Source organism: Pseudonaja textilis, chromosome 2 (genome assembly GCF_049901715.1).
Source record: "Pseudonaja textilis isolate UNSWEBS1 chromosome 2, rPseTex1.2, whole genome shotgun sequence".
Lineage (NCBI taxonomy): Eukaryota > Metazoa > Chordata > Lepidosauria > Squamata > Elapidae > Pseudonaja > Pseudonaja textilis.
In genome coordinates this window covers 158340758-158359671 of record NC_141991.1, presented here as the reverse complement: position 1 = coordinate 158359671, position 18914 = coordinate 158340758, and the positions used below count along the sequence as shown (strand labels likewise).

The 18914-nt window shown below is 37.8% G+C and overlaps 1 protein-coding gene across 26 annotated transcripts in view; it reads left to right on the top strand.

Moving 5' to 3' along the window:
* The window catches only part of ADGRL3 (adhesion G protein-coupled receptor L3), a 568292-nt gene that overhangs the window by 203564 nt on the left and 345814 nt on the right, over positions 1 to 18914 (top strand). For all 26 annotated transcript variants that reach the window (XM_087926212.1, XM_087926209.1, XM_087926207.1 and 23 more), the window contains one exon: positions 8649 to 8892. In XM_087926212.1, coding sequence (XP_087782338.1) covers positions 8835 to 8892 — 58 coding nt within the window. In that variant the 5' untranslated portion in view covers positions 8649 to 8834. The remainder of the gene's footprint in view (positions 1 to 8648; positions 8893 to 18914) is intronic.

Sequence of the window (18914 nt, the reverse complement as noted above, 5' to 3'; positions counted from 1 at the left end):
TGTTTCCAGGGCGGGCCTGTGGGTCAGATCCAGCCTCTGGGCTTTTACTTTGACACCTCTGGTCTATATAATATGACCATTGTGATTTATCTGAACAAATTTTAATATGGATATGGTTAAAAAAGAAATAAACATACAATTATTAGCAGAAAATAAAACAGAATATATACACATTCTCCCATGAGCTGTTCAGAGCATCCAGAAGTGGGAGGTGCTTCAGTCTCTTCTGGAAAGCTTGGGCTTAAAACTCCAGGACGCTCCTCCTCCTCCACAGGACACTTCCCCAAGTGTCCCCCAATTTTAGCTCAGCCTTCGTGGTAAGAGGTTGTGCGCTCCCTGACTGGAATGGTTTTCTGATTCAGCTAATCAAAATTCAGGTTTGCTCTTGGGTTAATTCGGCTTTTAAATTTTTCCCCAATTAATTTGGCGATTTCAAGGCTTGTGGCTCTATTAGGTCATCCCCCCGATCAGTTTGAGAGTGGTTCTTTGTGGCTGGTGGAGCCTGCCACTACGCAGGCAGCCTGAGATGGCCACTTCAGGCAATTAGCTTATCTAATCCCCCAATTGTCTTATCTCTGCGATCTTGGTGGAGCGCTCGCAGCCGCGGCTCACTTCTCCTTGCCGTTTCGACTGACAGGATCATTTATCTGACAATTTAGAGAGTCAGCAGCAGTGGCTCATTAAACTGCTCAGGCAATTAACACCGGAGATTCTGCTTTCCCACCATTTTCAACGGCTGGCTTCAAGTTTGCACCTAAATATCACAGGCGCCATTCCCTCCTGGTTTCCCTTCTTGTGGACCGGGCAGGTACCTTCCCACTCCACTTCCCTGGCATTATTTCTCTTTTATCTTGCTGGTGTTGGATAAGCAGGCTAGTCCTTAACCAAGAATTTTTTTCTTTTTGCAATTGCTTTTGGATCATTACATTGGAGTGAAGCCGCAAGTGCCATTTCAAACAGCGGGATGTTTTTGACAGGAAAGGATCCATCCAGGCCCTGTATAGCTGGTTTCCCTTGTTGGGGACCAGGGGTCCAGAATATTTCTTGCTTGGAGTGCTTGAGGGTTTCCCTTGTTGGGGACCCTTAGATACTGTTTCCCATATACAAGTTTTACATGTAGATATAGGCAGAAGTTTAAAGTCTATCTTGAACCTCCTGGAAAGTTCTGGACAAATCCTTCTAGTGGTATAGGGCAATGATTACCAACCAGTGAGCTGGGGACCACTGGTGGTCCACGAGAAAATTTTGGTGGTCCACAGAGAAATGTCACCCCCAAAGCAACCCCCCAAGGCAATTAATCCAGGTTGTGCGGGAACACAAGGCTGCGCTGCCCACATGGCCCATGGGAACACAAGGCTTGTGTTGCTTGCATTGTGAATAACACGAGGTAGTGAAGGGAGAGGGAAAGGGTGAAGGGGGGGAACTTGCCCCATGTGCCCCACACACCTGACCTGGCCACCGGGCTGCTTCTTTTCACTTCTTTCTTCTGTTTTTGGCTGCATGCAAGGAAAGCAGCAAAAAATTCTTTCTCTCCCCCAAACTCCACCAGAAATGAGTCTTTGGGACCCTGCAAGGCATCCTGCTCCAAGACGCAGCAAAGACTCATTTCTGGTGGAGTTTGGAGCAGAGAAAGAAAGACTTCTGCTGCTTAAGCTCTTTCCTTGCATGAAGCCAAAAGTGTCTGTCTGTCTGTCGCTCTCTCTGTCTCTCTCTCTCGTTGAGTGTTCTTTTGAAACCCTCAAACAGAGGGCGAAGGAGGGGAGTGCTTGTCCTCACAACTCTAAAGCATTGCTGCTTTGAAAGAATCCTATGGGACAGCTCTCTTGGGGGCTTATGGCATACAAGGTATTTCATGTGGGGTTTGTTTCAGGGAATTACACTGTCTGGTACCCCACAACAGAATGGCCCTGGAAGGGAGTGCCTAGGCACTGTGATGACCCAGGGTGGGGATACAAAATAAACACAGTCACAAAAACCCGGTGAAGTCCTTTTTATTCCTTCACTTTGCTTCCAAGCTCCAAATATCTTTGACAGAAGACAAAAAACTCCCACACAAGCAGTTACAAGAAGGAGGGAACACAAACCAGGCAAGATAAGGGCTGGAGGACATCCACAGATAACAGAATACACACTGGGAAGGATGCCAAACTCAGAGAAGAACCATAAACTAGAGATATTTCCACGCTTTGTTTCCAGCGCTCGCCCATATGCATGTCCGTCCTCTTATTCAGTTGTCACAGCTGCAGCCCATGAAGAGGATCAAGGCCCTCTCCTCCACAGTAGTCCACATCTCTCCCTTATCCTCTCCTCCCTGCATGCCCTAGGATGGAGAGGGGATGGGCCTGGGTCCTCCTCTAACTGCCCAGCCGGCCTCTGCCCTTCCCCAGCCTCCTCCACAACCTTTGGAGCTGCACTTCCACTCCCTGTCGGCTGTTCCTCCTCTCCCTCAGAGTCAGTCTCCACCAGGGGCATGATAGGCACCACATAGAAGAGAGTATGTCTGCACCAGCCTGAAGTTGCCAGTGTCAGGGCATAACAGAGGGAAAGGTTTCTCACACTGAGACAGAGTAAAGGGTGTCCAGTCCTAATCAGATGCCCCTGGTGTCCAATCTGTCAACTATAAAACCTGTATACAAAATCCTCTTTAGTTTTGGGAATGTGGCTCAAGGCTCATGATTTAATTGGAGTAACTGCCGGAACCCTGACACAATCTTTAATGTGTAGGCACAGAAACAAATATTACTTTCAATTAATCTTCTGGCCAGATAAGTATGTAGATGTTTTCAGACTTTTCAAAGGTTTAATTAACTTATGAATAAGTGAATAAGTGGGCTTCATTATTTTTGATATCTCCTTTTCAGTTTTTGCACTTCTACAGTTTTTCAATACCAGTGTGATCTGCCTATACACAAGATACAGTATATTATCCCTAGAATGAAAGCATAGGTTTATTATTACTTCAAAGGATGGTTTACTATCACTTTGCTATGGATTATAACAGTAGAGTTTTAAAAGTAAAATAAAAAGAATAAAAAGAGTAGATAGACTTAACTTCAAGGATTATTAAAACTACATTGGAGACAACTTGGAGACAACTAAAATGACTTTTTCAGAGGTTTACATAAAATAAAATGTACAGGACCAAAATAAAACCTACACTGGGAATGGCTGATTAGGAGGGAAAGCATAGAACTACTAGGCATTTGAAACTAGCTGGCATTACTTGTAGAGAGCAGGTATTTACACTAAGATTTCGGTTGGAATATAGTTTGTTGCAAATTGGAACAAGTTGGAAGCTCACTTTGACACAGGGCTTATTCCAAAGTGAAGTTTGTACATCTTAACTAAATCATACTGGAAAATTGCAAAAGAGTAGAACTTTTTTTAAAAATTTTATCTTAAAGTACAGAAGAAGGAATGATTGAGTGTAATAAATTCATATGGAGCAATACAGACTGCCCAATTTTTTAAAAAATAAATGTTAAAGTTTTTCCAAATGTGATGGGCAAGAAAGATTACCCAATAGAGATTTCTCTATTGTTTGTTGGTTATTCTTGGCAAATGTTGTTAAAGTGTCTCTTGGAAGATACTGGGTTATAAAACAATTGGTGAATTGGTCTTGTAGCTTTATGATAAAAGTTAATTACATTTCCTAAGAAATTACATTTCTTAAGAAATACACAGAAAGCAAATATTGACATTTTAGGATGATTCCCAAAAGCCTAAAGCAGATTCAGCAACTATTTTAACATTTAAATAGTCCCCCAAATTTCCCATTGGCTCTCAATGTTTTATTTTGCTTATTGTAAGCATGTGATTTTTCCCAGATATTATGATTAAAAATCTGATAATAACCATGAACATTATAACATTGCCATGATTAATATGTGCACGGCCCATTTATTTCTTTATGCAAGTTATTTAAAAAATTATAGCTTCCTTTTCTGATTTTTCTTCTCAGGAAATTTGGATGTAAAGTCATCAAATAACATTTCTCCTCAGAAGATCCCATTATGTAAAGAAACAGATAATAGATGAGAATCTTGGCTGCAGTGCTGGAGACTATAATTTATTTTTAATCAAGGATAGTGTGCAGACAGCTTTTTTTCACAGTTTAAAATGGACTAAATTAGAAAAAGGTGAAAAGCTATTCCAACATTTGGAAAAACTTTAATCAGTTCCTTATTGTAAATTGTCTTCCTATTATGTGTGGTCTTAAAACCATCCCAATGATCTGCATCGTATTTAGGAAGAAAATGAAAAGTTTCCATTCTCATGAAAGAAATTTGAAGCTCTGTTGAATTAGAGATGTTGGATCAACATTTCTTTCTTATAGGATCATCAGTTTGAGAAACCTGGGCCAATCTTGCCAGGAAAACAGATAGTTTCACGACTTAAAGTTTTTCTAACCTAATGTTATACATTTCCATCCTGAACATGTCTCTTCTACTTAGCCTGCAGTGATATTTTCTATCTGGGAAAATTGATTTGTGTCTCTGCTGTTGATCTTTTATCTGAATATGAGATTCCCACATGGGGAATAATTTTCTTTGCTTTTTCATCATTTTTTTTCAAAGCTATTACAGATATTATGAACAAAAGTGACAAGAGAAGAAAGCAATTCTTTTCTTGACATAACATCAAGGCCTAGTTTTTGTAGGATTTATTATGCTGTCACAGCCAAATTTGTGTAGGACTTTATGCTAGAATATTGTCATAATAGTAATTTCAAATGTTTCAGAGCTATTTTTTTAATTAAACTCTCTGCTTCTAACTACACAAGTTCTTTCTTTTGGAATCTTTTACAACCTTCATTGAGGATTCCAAAGTCATAAGAGAATACTTGTGTGCCACATTTTAAATCGAGCCAGCTTGATTATGACACATTTTTGAAAGTGATCTGTAGGGTATTTTTAAAAAACATCGACTACCAAGGGTCGAATATAGTTCTGAATTACAGTCCACTGTGCATAGGTGCTGAATAAAAAGTAAATAAAGGCTTAGGAGGAGAGCAATTTGGTATAGTGGTTAAAGCACCAGTCTAGAAACTGAGGCACTTAGTTCTCATTGCACCTTAGGTACAAAGCCAGCTGGGTGACCTTTAGCCAGCCATAGGAAGCAGGTAAGGGCAAACAGTGTCCAAGAATGCAGTCACCAGGGAGTGACTTGGTTGTTTTTTCATGCTGTGTTTGTTGTTTTTGATTAAGATGATGATGTTTTATTGCCCATTCATTTATCGTGCCTGTCCTTTGAAATTATTGAAATCAAGTACATATTTTTGAAGAATGTTAGCAATACTTTCACACAGGCTTATTCTGTGTGCTTGTCAATTATCAAAAGCCACAAAAACATCGTGGTTTTATGTCTTCATTGAGGCAGTATTGAAAAATGATACATCAGTGTTCTATACAAAAATGACAGGTATAATAAAGTCAACAAAAGGAGAAAAACACTGCAGTTTTCAAATTTTCTGAAAATTGGTACCCCCACAAGGGAGGCAAATAACAAACATACATTATGGACCAAAACAGCCCTATACAAACTTGAGTGTGATGTCATGATGAAAGTACAGAATGGCACAGACATCATATCATGGCATATATTCTAACATCAGAGATTAGCTGCAGATGCCTAAGACCGGAAGGGTTTTCGTGCAAATCTATTTCCCCATTACTCAATGAATTTATCTCATATCTATGAATAAAAATATGAAACATGGCACTTAAGTTCTATATTGTCAAACTGGGCAACAAATCTGACAAATCCAAAATAACTTTTATTGTAGGATTTTAATAAAAGATTGGAAGTCTTTCTGGAAGAAGTTTTGTTACAGCAATAATGTACTTCAAAAGATTTCTAATATCTTATTTCCTTGTACATCTCTTTAATTTTCACTTAATGTACCCACATAGTTTTCCTATGCAGTAAAATGGCAGTAATAACATTTTTGTTGTGACTGTTTTTTTCTCCATAATTTTCAAAATCTTCCAATAAATTATTAACTTATTGAAATAATTATGTAAAAACTTTCCATCCACAAAAGCACATTTCATCATTATGAATGAGTGAAAGTATTTCAACAGTACTTCATGTCGAAAATAGAAAGGCACTTCTGATTATGTGATCTCACCCTTACCTAGTAAAAGATACCAGTTGTAATATTAAGAGGCAAGTGATGAAATGATTGTGATTCCATGATGCAAACTCCACCCCTTTGATACTTACATTATAACATTGTGCACATAGACGATGCATTCAGAAAGTATTCAGACCCCCTTCACTGTTGTCAATTTTTTAATGCTGCAGCCTGGTTCTACAGTTGTTGAAGTTCTTTTTTTTTTCTCATTCTCTACACCTATTATTTCATAATGACAAAGCAAAAACAAAATTTTAGAAATGTCTGTAAATTTATTAAAAAGAAAAAACTGAAATATCTGATTGGTATAAGCCAGGGCTCTAGCTGGGCTACTCTAGGGCATTCACAAAGTTGTCCCTAAGTCACTGCTGTGTTGTTTTGGCTGTGTGCTTAGGATCGTCATGTTGGAAAGTGAACCTTCTACCCAGTCTGACAACATGAGCACTGTGGAACAGGTTTCATTGAGGATATCCCTGCACTTTGCTCCATTCAGCTTTTCCTCAACCCTGACCTGTTCCCCAGTCCCTGTTACCAAAAAACACTTCCAGAGCATGATGCTTCATTGTTGGGATGATATTGGGCAGGTGATGAGCAGTACCTGGCTTCCTCGAGACATAATGTTTAGAATTGAAGCCAGATAGTTCAATCTTGGTTTCATCAGACCAGAGAATCTTGTTCCTCACAGTCTTGAGAGTCCTTCAGGAGCTTTTTTGCAAACTCCAAGTGGACTTTCATGTGTTTTGCACTGAGAAGAGGCTTCCATCTAGCCAGTCTGCCATAAAGCCCAAATCGGTGGATGGCTGCAGTGATGGATGTGCTTGTGGAACTCTGTCCCATCTCCACACAGGACCTCTGGAACTCCGTGTGAGTGACCATCAGGTTTTTAGTCACCTTTCTTGCTAAGGTCCCTACTCCCCCAATTGCTTCTTCCATTTGAGAATTATGGAGGCCATTGTGCTCTTAGGAACCTTCAGTGCAGCAGGAATTTTATTGTAGCCTTCCCCAGATCTGTGCCTTGCAATAATCCCATCTGTGAATTCTGCATGCAATTCCTTTGACCTTCCTTTGACCTGCATGCAATTCCTTTGACCTTTTGTTCTGCTACAGATGCACTGCCAGCTATGAGGCCTTCTATAGAGTGGTGTGTGCCTTTCCAAATTATGTCCAATCAATTTAATTTACTGCAGGTGGACTCCAGTCAAGGTATAGAAGCGTGACAGCACTGTCAAGAGAAATGGGAGGCACCTGAGCTAAATTTCAGGTGTTATTGAAAAGAGTCTGAATACTTATGACAAAGTGATATTTCATTTTTTTCTTTTTAATGAATTTACACACATTTCTTGTTTCACTTTGTTATTATGGGGTACTGAGTGTAGAGAGAGAAATGAGGTAAAAATGAATTTCAACAATTGCAGAATCAGGCAGCAGCATAACAAAATTGACAGAAGTGAAGGGGGTCTGAATACTTTCTGAATGCACTGTACATAAGGGATGGAACATCTCAATGCTCACTTGATCTTTCTGATGAAATCTTCCTGCTGCCAATAACCTCTGCCTGGATTTATAATGGCATATGCCATAATAGTTGAATAAAAAAAGAACCTAAAATAAATTTGTACTTATTTGATTGATTATAACAGCTGTCTGAGAGACAGTGAAATAAAGAGATGCAGAATAAAGAAGATAGAAACAAAAGTACTGCTTCAATCTGATGACTGTTTAAGAATTGACATTTAATATTGGTCCATACTGATAGAGTTTTGAACTGACTGTTTAAAAATTCCCCCTAAGGCTTATTTCATTAGGATAATATACTGATAGTTGCTAAGAATCTGAACTTATCTCAAGATATTAATATAATCACTTCAGGAAGTGATTTACATATACCTAAATTAATTACTCCCTCACCCTATTCCCAACTACTTATTGTCTCTCATTTCTGGCTGTTCTCAAATCTCTTTCAGCCAAAGAGCTATGGTAATTCAAACAAATCGCATGTATTTCAACCCATCATGTCAAGATTCTCTGGAACATAAAGTGTATTCATATATATCAAGGGTGTCAAACTCAAGGCCCATGGGCCAGATCTGGCATGTCCTGTTTTGGCTGACAGAGTGCTGCAGGAGGCCCTCCAGGACAAAAATGGGGTGCAGGGGGGATATGTACAGGTCTTCCATGCCCCATTTGGACTGACAGAGTGCTGCAGGACGCATCCGTACCTTCTGCTGTCCATCCCATCCCCAGCCAGCCCATGGAAGACAGCTACAGTGCTGATATGGCGCTCAAAGAAATCCAGTTTGACACCCCTGATATATATGATGAAAGCAACACAATACTGTTTGACCTTGTCATGTTTCTTGTTTTGATTATCAAAACAAAATAATGACAAAATGTCCAAATGTGCCATTTACTTTTTGATACAGTTTTATGTCAAATGTTTCAGTGGTTATGTTGAGCTGAATAGCAACAATTTACTTTTTAAATTAATTGTAACTTTTATTTTTATTTCTAGGTTTTGAGTTTTGGACATTTGTCGAAGGTGTTGGTTTTAGAGCTAGTTTATTCTGTCCTACGCCTGCTTCACTGAATTGTGATTAAAGTGAATATCCCTGAGAGGATTACCATCAGAGACAAATCTTTATATTTTTCTTCTGAAAACTTCCACTGTTGAAGTAACCTTATATTTTGGGCCACAGTCATGTGGTCATCACAGTTGCTGCTGTTCTTCACAATTCTCTTGGTATCCACAGTCCATGGTAAGTACATAAAATAATGTTGGTTTTAATCATATGAAGTGTTTCCTGGGACCGAAAATTTCCAGCACCTTCCAATTTGCAATTAGTGGAAAAGAGTTTGTTACCATTTTCTTAAAAATAATGGGGGAAATAAAAATGTATTTCTTAAAAATAAAGGGAGGAAACTTTTTCAGATAATTTTCTTTAATTTTGTTAAGCGTATCTTTCTAACCTGTTATTCTGTTAATCTGATCTAGATATACTATATTGCTTGATAACAGCAAGTGTTCTTTTCTGAAACATTATGGAGGATTTTTTATTTCTACTAAAAAAGAGCTGGAGGAACAACTGATGTTTATGCAATGTTAATTGTGATCAGAGCAGATTAAATCAAGGAGTTCCCAAGGCTGTCAATCCCACTCTTTGAGGAGATGGATATTCCTTTTGAAATAAGCAGAATACTTATCTTTGAATAATTTTTTTCTACTGAACATCTACTGTGCTTCTGTTGTGCTTAAGTCTTGCCTTATTTCCCAGGGAAACTGATTACCATTGGGAATATATCAATTGTACTCACTAGTAAAATGGAGGCAAGGCCAAAATGGAGGCAATAATAGATCAATTTAGAACTTAATTATTTATGAATTTAGAATGTATTTAAAACTACAGCAAATGTAGATTTAATTAGATCTTATTTTATCCTTGTCTTCCTTGATAAGAGTTACAAATGTTAAAAATAGTGAGCCAGAAATCAGCAAGCTAGGAGGAACTGTTATATAATTTTTGAGAAAATATCTCTGGCCTTCAAGGCCATGATAATGGAAAAGTGACCATTGCATTGAAAGGTAGGAGGGAAACGTGTAAAATTTAAACCTTGGAGAAAACATATGTACTGGGGTTTCTGTGTTTGGATATTTTGTGTGTATAAGGTTTGTACTTTATCTGCAGTAAATCTGATTGTGCCACATCTGTGAGTTTCATGGTGCCTGGAAAGACCAGATTTATTACCATGCTTGCATGAAGTCTGAAAGCAAAACTTTACTACCTATGTTCTCAGTGTTACAAAAGAGCCCGTGCCTTGAATCAATTTGTGATACAGATAGATCAGTTTACTCCAAAATTAACTAGGTAAGTACTAGGTAGAACAAAACTGATCACTATCATAAAGTCCCATAACAATTTTGGCCCAAAGTCTGGCAGTCATTGCTAGAGCAGCTGCAGCAGCCGCAAACCTTCATTACTGAATAACTATCTTGTTGCCTGAGGATTAATATTAATGATCTAGTCAAGTAAGTGACCACCAACTGTGAAATCCTTCACTTCCAATAAAGTAAGCACACAGTGCAATATTACTGACTTTCAGCTGTTAGTTTAGGATGTTGCCTGGCATGAGAAAGAGGCTTCATTTACTAGCTTGAACAGGAACTGTCAGATGTAATAATGAAGAAACCCATTCAGCAGATATCCTCAACTTCTGATATCTCTTATGTAAGGATGTAGGAAGAGGGAAGAACAAAAGGGAATAGTGGTTTCTTTCCTTCCTCTTTCTATTCTGCCAGTTTCTTAAGTCATCCATTGGTACCCACACTTGATTTAATGCAGACCAGTGGTGGTATGCGACCGGTTCAGACCGGTTCAGCTGAACCATAGTAAAAAAAAAAAAAGCCTCCCACGATCAGCTGAGAGGAGGAAACAAATCCTGACAATCAGCTGAGAGGAGAAAGAACAGAAATGCAGGATCGGCCCTCCCACCTGCCCCTGTGCTTTTCTCTTCTTTGTCCTCTCAGCTGATTGGCACTACAGGTCTCAGCTGGTATGGGGAAAGCTGCACATGATATTAGGTGCACGTGTACTCAATCATCGAACCGATAGTGGAACAGATAGGATCCCACTGCTGATGCAGATTGTTTGGTTATCAATGGAGGACTTAAAATATTTGTGGAGGTTTTTTTGCAATGAGGTACCCTAAATGTTCCATATCGGGATTGTCAGAAAAAGTGTCACTCAAAAATGAGTCTTAACTTTAAGGGGCACTCAGAAATCAAATGTATTCTAGATATGTGGAACTATAGTCAAATATTTAGGCATTTATGTTACTCTTCAAACTCAGGCAGAAATATGGTTGCAAACTCTAATAGACTCTGGCATGACATATAACTTAATTAGCAGGTAACCTAAAATATTTTTACCCTATGCCCTGTCTTCCATCTTTGTTCTGCTCCTGGAAAATTTTGGGCATTTTCCTGAGATATGGTCCACCTTGTGTGACTACTGGTGTCAGAAGGGAGACTTTTTCCTTATCTCAACAGATCTTATACAACAACACTAGGACCATTATGTTGTGATGGAATGTGCACCTGCAGGAACAATGGGGGAGACTTTGGCAACACAGAACCTTCCCAGAAAGAGGTCCAGATTAAGAAACTGCACAGTCTGTAGCTGGATGAGGAAGGGGAGAAGAGGTTCAGGGTAGCCACAAGCTAGAATCTCTCAGGATATATTTGGTGGGCAAGACAGTTATAGCTTTAGTTTGGCAAGATTCTGGACATTGGATGTAAGCAAATAAAGGATTGGACTCAACTGGATCTTGCTATCTTATCTCTGGGCTTGCACATGACATATGTTAAGGCTTGGACTGATACTGTATCCAGGTTTGGGGAGGGGGACTTAATTTGATCAAACTGGAAGAAATATAAAGAAAGGCAACAAAGGAGTTATACTATGTTGGAATGAAAGTTGGAATAAGTTGTATCTTTCATACCTTGGCCATTGCTGACAGCTGGTTCTCTGCAAACAAGCCTGTTCATATGATATACACAATTAGGTCAAGAGGATTTCCACCTGGCTGAGTCAAGGATATTACCTATAACCTGTAAATTAATCCCAGGTAGCTGATTAGAGCTAAATTAAATCTCCTTGGTTAATGATACAAATAGGGCTGAGCTGTTTAATAAAGTGTTAACATTTGTTTCCCTACTTCTAAAGGAAAGCTCCAGACAAGGCAGAACTGCTAGGTGCTCTATCACTTTTTCACTTGGTATCCACTGAATGCAGATTGAAAAGGAGCCAAAAAAGGGGTATATATGCTACCAACCAACTTCATCCACAATGCTGCTAATCCCAATCCAGTTGCCAGAAGTTGCTGGATTTCTATTATTTTTCTTCATTTGCTGCCACCCCAAAAGTCAAGATTTGGCGGCTTCCATTGTGATGCCTGGGAGGACTTTGCTCCCTTGCAATTAAATGTTATCAATGGATAGGCCTAAGGGAATGGTTGACTCAGTCAGATCATGTTATTCCAATCAAGTCACAGTTTCTTCAGGGGAAAAGAACATCTAAACTGGATGGCCTAAAGCAACAATGTTAGTTAATTCACTGTGTCAGTATCAGTATATTTCAACCATCACTTTAGAACGGATAAGTGAACATCATTTGAACATGGGTAGAGTGCACTATGTGTGGCCTTTGGGCTTTGTAATGTGTATTAGTCAGTTTTCATTGACTTTAATTCCTGCATTTTACTTGTCTTCTCTGAAAAATGTGTTAGCCCTAAAATGAGGAACTTGTAGAATGTTTTCCCCTTTTCAGGAAATTACTTGGTCATTTTAAAGGGGAAACAAGTATGATCTGTTTTAATTTTTTTCCAAGTTGACTCATTAAAGCAACTGCATCTTTAAAGTAAGCTGTTACAGTAAAACCATGAAAACTGACCAGGATACTTTAAAATGATGAATTCCCATATCTTTGTGTTTTGATCCTGTCTTTTAAATGATCTGCAAAACATTCAAGTCCTATTATTAGCCATCTCACTGACACACACACACACACACAATATTTTGGATTTCTTGGTGCTGTTCATTTGCATGAATATTATCTCTTCTACATATATTTAAATTCAGCATGATTAAAGGGAAATCATGTTGAATTTAAATACCCTTAAATTCTATGTTCTGTATTTTTGGTGTCTTGAAATAAATGTGAATAGATAAATAGTTGATACAGTGTTGATGAGAAAATAACAGAAATGTCTTTGGACAGAGTGGCTCAATGGCTTACAGAAACAGATGAGCACTGCCCCATATAGTTGGCAGCGATGACTAGCAGAGTAAAATATGCAGGGACTCCTTTACCTTTTTTTATCCTTGAAATAAAACTGACCTGTTTTTATGGTAGCAATCAAAATTTAAACTAATCTGTTTTTTTAGGATCGATTCTGAAGCTACTTTTTATGGTTTTTCTTTTTTATTGTGGTTGTGTGCTTGTGTGCTTGCACAAAAATGCACAAGGAAATGATGACATTCAGGTGGATTCTGTAGATCAGAGGTCTCCAAACTTGGCAGCGTTAAGACTTGTGGACTTCAACTCCCAGAATATGGGAGTTGAAGTCCAAAAGTCTTAAAGTTGCCAAGTTTGAGGACCCCTGCTGTAGATCCTTCAGCCACAATCATATAATTGAATCTTCCCTCTCTCCTGCTTGTTCTGCTGCTACCATCCATTCCCTTCCAGAACCAATCCTTCTCTGGTTTGGTTTACTTTTCAAGCAGTTGAGTAGTAAATGTCCCTTGACTTTTCCGAGGTGCTTAGCTTAATGGAGATGAAGAGTATTCCAAATAAGGATGAAACCAGTCACACTGTGCCTCCTGGCGGTCAAAGTAACAGAATGAATGGGTTGATTCAGTAAATAAATTCAAGCCTTTTATTATGGATAACAAGATTAGGCAATTAATGTGAGTGAAAGTCAAAGGGAGAAATGAAAACAAAAAGAAAAATGGCAAAACTAACTTGAAGAGATTTGTCTCAACTGACTGCTTTCCAGACAAGATTATATATATATATATATAGAGAGAGAGAGAGAGAGAACAAGAACAGAGAGAAATAGGAAAACAAATGCAAATAAAGAAATCAGTACAACTCAGATGATTTTTCAATATACATACTCAAAATTAAATATCTCATAGCCTTAGAGTCAGTTTTTTATTTGCTTATTGTTCTATCTCCAATCCAGCATTTTTGGATTCAGGTTTCTTCCTTACCTGGCATTTATTTTTATGTAGAAGAAATATTTCTTCCTTTTAGGACAAAAAAAAATTGAAAACAAAGACAAAACACAGCTGCTATATTCTTTCTTTTTTTGAGTTCATCTGATAAAAAAGTTTTCTTGATGCTGATCGATTTTTCAGAACTTGATTTTCCAGGCTCTGATGATCAATGCCCAGTATCAGTATTGACAGTTTTAGATTGGGCTGACAGATTCAGATGTAAACTTTCCTTTAACTTTTACTCTTTTCTGTCTTGAACTTCTTGGGATGTGATTTCTTCCAATTTACAATTACATAAACAATAAAAGGACTGCTATAGGAAGAAAATATGTATATGTACTTGTGGAATGGTAACAGAAAATTAATACTGATTATCAGTACTGGAATTGATGATGTCCCTAGTAGGTAATGAAATATCTGCAAGCAAACAACCAAGCTTTCAGAGCACCAAAAACTCCATAGTTCAACCTTGAGCTACAGATGTTATCTTCTACTGGAACTAATGTCAAAATCTATATTTGCTCAATCTGATTAAATATAAGATTCAAACATGTGAGGGAATGACTTTATGTGAGAGCTCTTTGAGGCAATCCAAACAAGAAACCAAAACGATGAATACTTATTCTACCCTTATTATGAGGTTACAGTCACAAAATATTGCCTCAAAGATGTCCTCCTTTCCCTTCCCCAAAAACTGGGGGAGAGGGTTGTTTCTCTTTTGAGGTCCTTTCCACAGCCCTGTTCCTTTTTGCAGGATGAGGTATTTTTTGTCTGACCATTGTCTAGGCTGTAGTTCTTCCTCCTCCTGTTTCCCAAGGTTATTTTCACAGCCCATTAATTTTGCTTCTCTGTTCATAATAACACACATTAATTTTTAAAGCCATGTCCCTAACTGGTTTAGGAATTTAGCACTGGAGGAAGGCACAGGATTTCAAAAGGAAAAACGGGAGTTTGTTCTGGGTGCAGAATCTTTAAATGTATAGTATATTTTAAGTAGCTCTTCATTTTAGAGAAAACAGCTGTAGCATTTGAAGAATAGATCTCGGAAATATGAAAGTGGGGGAGGTTTCTACTCCATTCTATGTAGAACTCCTAAAAACGTACACCCCTCCTATCCCATATTAGACAGGAAGAAAGGTGCAGCTGCAACTAATGAATGTACCCGAGTTTGGCCTCCTATACCAAGTGTGTATTTTGGTTTCTTTTTCTACCTTCTTCCTTTAAAAAAACTGTGTTCATTTTATCACAGATATTTTCATTGGCAAAAGGCATATTAAAAATTATCACCATAGAAACACTGCACACTTGTTTCTAGCAAAACAGGTCTGAATTCAATATTATAGTTTAGATAAACATTGAACACTGAGTGAAACAATACTATCAATGGGAATGCATATTAATTAATGTTCTGTGCTCAGATAATATCTAAAGAATTCATACTATTTAATGGTCTATGTGGGACACACAGAAACAGTGCAGTTGTATATTTATGATAATGTCTGACATAAGTATATACTGTAGGTAGTAGTACTTGCATAATATCACTTGCAGGTTGACATTTAACCCCCAATGCCTATTCCCATCTCCAAGCAGACATGCATTAGTATAACTCCCATGTATCCATTCCTTTTGTTCCTTTGAAATAATTGCTATATTCCAATTATGGGAATCTTCCTACCAGAGTTCTGTTACATTTATTAAATCAAATTTGCATTTCTCTACTATGAATTTGAACACATGTGGTTTATTTCTTTGAGATTTAATGTGCAAGTAACAAATAGCTTCTATAGCAGGGGTGTCAAATTAGATTTCTTTGAGGGCCAGATCAGCATTGTAAATCTCCAAAGGCCGGCAGGGGGGCAGGGGGGGGGATGGGATAGATGCCTTCTGCAGCACTCTGCTGGCCAAAAAAGGGATGTGGGATGACCATGCGTGCCCCCGTGACCTGTTTTTGGCCTAGATGGCCTCTTGCAGCACTTAGCTGGGCAAAACGGTGCGTGCAGAGGCCCCGTGAGGCCTCCGCACAGCCTGTTTTTGGCTGGCAGAGTGCTGTTGAAGGCTGGGGAGGTAGAAAACAGGCCATGCAGGGGCTTCATGGGACCTTCACATAACCCATTTTTGGGCAGTAGAGAAGGCCAAAAATGGGCTGCAGGGGCCCACATGGGGCCCCCTGGGGCCCATTTTGGCTATCAGAGGCACCACAGGCCATTCCTTTCATATTTCCAGGCCAGCCCCGTGGGCCAGATTTAAGCACCCCGCAGGCCAGATCCAGCCTGCGGGCATTCAGTTTGACACCCCTGTTGTATAGAAATAGACATAGACCTTAAATCAATTAAGAAACTCTCTCTCCCTCCCTCCCTCCCTCTCTCTCTCTCTCTCCCTTGCTCTCTCACTATCTTCTCCCACACACACGTAAGAAGAATATCTTCTACAGGAATAAGAAAATGTGTCACTAGGTTTTTTTTTTAATTCCAATTATTGGAAGAGAGAGTTTCTGACAACATTTTTGAAATGAAATGTTTCCTATTTGATAGGGACTTTTTAAAAAAAGGAGAGAGAAAGTTCTTTTGATCTACAAGGATGAGAAAGTATACTCTGTAGCATAAAAACCATACCATTCTTTTCAAAGACCAGACAGGTTTCCAGAAGACTGAATAGATTCATATTTTTAGCATATGATGTAAGTTACATCTAATAGCCTTATGAAATATTAATAAATTAAATACTTATTTTTTCCAAGTACAATATGAACAGGTTAAATAATATTGAAAAATAAACAGTAATAAAGGATTCTTTTCTTTCAAGGAAATATGATAACAAGGGCTATTTTTATTGTCCCATTTTTATAAAAATAAAAGAGCTAATAAGGTAATTCATATGTAAATATCTTTATGGGAACTCTGGGATTTATAGTCAGTCTCATTTTATATCAAAGACTAATTTGATGCCAAAGATTTTTTTTATTTTGGGTATTTGCTGTCTTGGTTTTCTGTTATGTACGCAGAGAAGAGATAAGCTTTGCTGCTGCTTTTATTTGGTCCTGTGATTGAGAAATGTGTTGTTTTTTACATATGTGGCAGTGAACGGAAAGGAATTTGAGAATATGTTAAAGGTGCTAATCTGACCAATGCTGGTTGCTAAATGTCCTCCTAAGGAAGTCACAGTGACAAAGAAGATGACCCTCTAACTAAAAGGTTGCCTTTTAATAATAGATCAGTTGGGGTCCTTTCACCCATGATTATTTTCCTGGTCTGCTTCTTTCAACTGGTTGCTGCTGCATTTGGTTTACTGGGGTCATGTTGAAGTACTAATCCAGTCTTAACATTCCTCCAGGCTGAATTCCCTGGAGGAATATTTGGGTTGCTGTTGGATTGTACTAGACCTGTTGTTTATTCTGAGGTTGTTCAATTTTTAATCAACACATGCAGCTAGGCGCACACATGATTTCATATTCCTCCTGGATGAAATCTATGTGTGAGGGTGTAGGAATGCTGGGTACTTTTGTTTTAGACTGGCTATTGGTATGAACTTCTGCAGAAGCAGGATAAGTTAAACTGTACTTTCAGTCATGTATTAATAGATTTGTTTTAATTTTTACTTTATGATAGTGTATATTAAGCATGTTAATCATCCTATTTGGCTGAAAAATCGTTCCAAATGCTATGGAATGATTGGGAATTCTTGACTGTTTTCCGTGGCTGTTTTTTCCTTTTATTTTATTTTTATTCAATGTATAAATACATTGCATTGCCACGAATGCATGAAGATACTAGTAGCAGTCAAAGATGTTTGGAGGTAAAGTTTCTTCAGTTTGCTGTTGGAATTTAGTTCTCTTTTTCTGGTAACACCTGAATCAGGAGAAAACTGAAAATTCTGATGTAGTGACTAGTGCCGTTACATTTAATGAATGAACAAATTATGGTTAAATTATGATATCCTTTTGAAAGATGGAATTGGAGAATTTATTGTACGACTGATTACATTTCTAAAGAGAAAAACAGTTTGGAGATGCCCCTAGAGTCACTATTTTCTTAGTAAATAAGAAATCTTCTCTATTTACTTAGAAACCTAGTTGACTTCTGTGGCAAAAAAGCGTTATCATCTTCTGGTAGTGTATTAAATATAAATGTTTGTGGCATGAATAATTTCGGCATTGGAAAACTCATTTAAACCCTACAATGTGTTTTATATGGGCCAAACTATAGTACTGCATAATTGTACTGACCTTTTTATATAGTCATCAAGACTATAAAGTCTTGCTAATCATCCAAATTACCAAGAGTAACCCAGTTACTTAGCAACTTGCTGCCCTTATATTTATATTTGTGTGCTCTTTACACAGATCACTGAAAAGGGCCTTGCTTTATACCTCATTCTATAGACATGGATAAAGAAATGTGTACTGTATTTCATAGACTTCCAGTCCAATGCTTTAATACTAGCCTTTTTAATATATCTTATTTCCCAGTGTTATATTTCATGACTAAATATCATCTGTAACTGTCCAAAGCAATATAAATGAATATATGATTCCTTAACTTTGCATTGTTTATGTCATGTGTGCAAGTACAGTGGGAGAATATCCAATAATGGATTTTGTTTCATTTAATTGATAATAGTGGAATTAATATTGAGCTTTGCTGTGGAAGTCATTATGGTCATTATCCTGCAGATATTAAGCCAATGTTAAGAACAGAATTATTTTTTTGCACATTTCTTTTACAACTTCTCAGTTTATTTAGAATATAATGCAATCAAGGATATAGGTAAAACCAAAAAATATTCTATAGTTTTTATAGTATATCAGTTTTTAGAACTGATTTTAGATTTCTACATGTAATTTTTTCCTTATAACAGAAGGAAATAAAATGAAACATGACAACTATTAAAAAGAGTCAGTAGAAAGCATCAGAGAAGCAAATTGGAGAAAATTCTGGAGTGTAATTTAAATCATTACATGTATATGAAATAGAGCACACCCTTCCTGAATATTTAGAGTAAAGA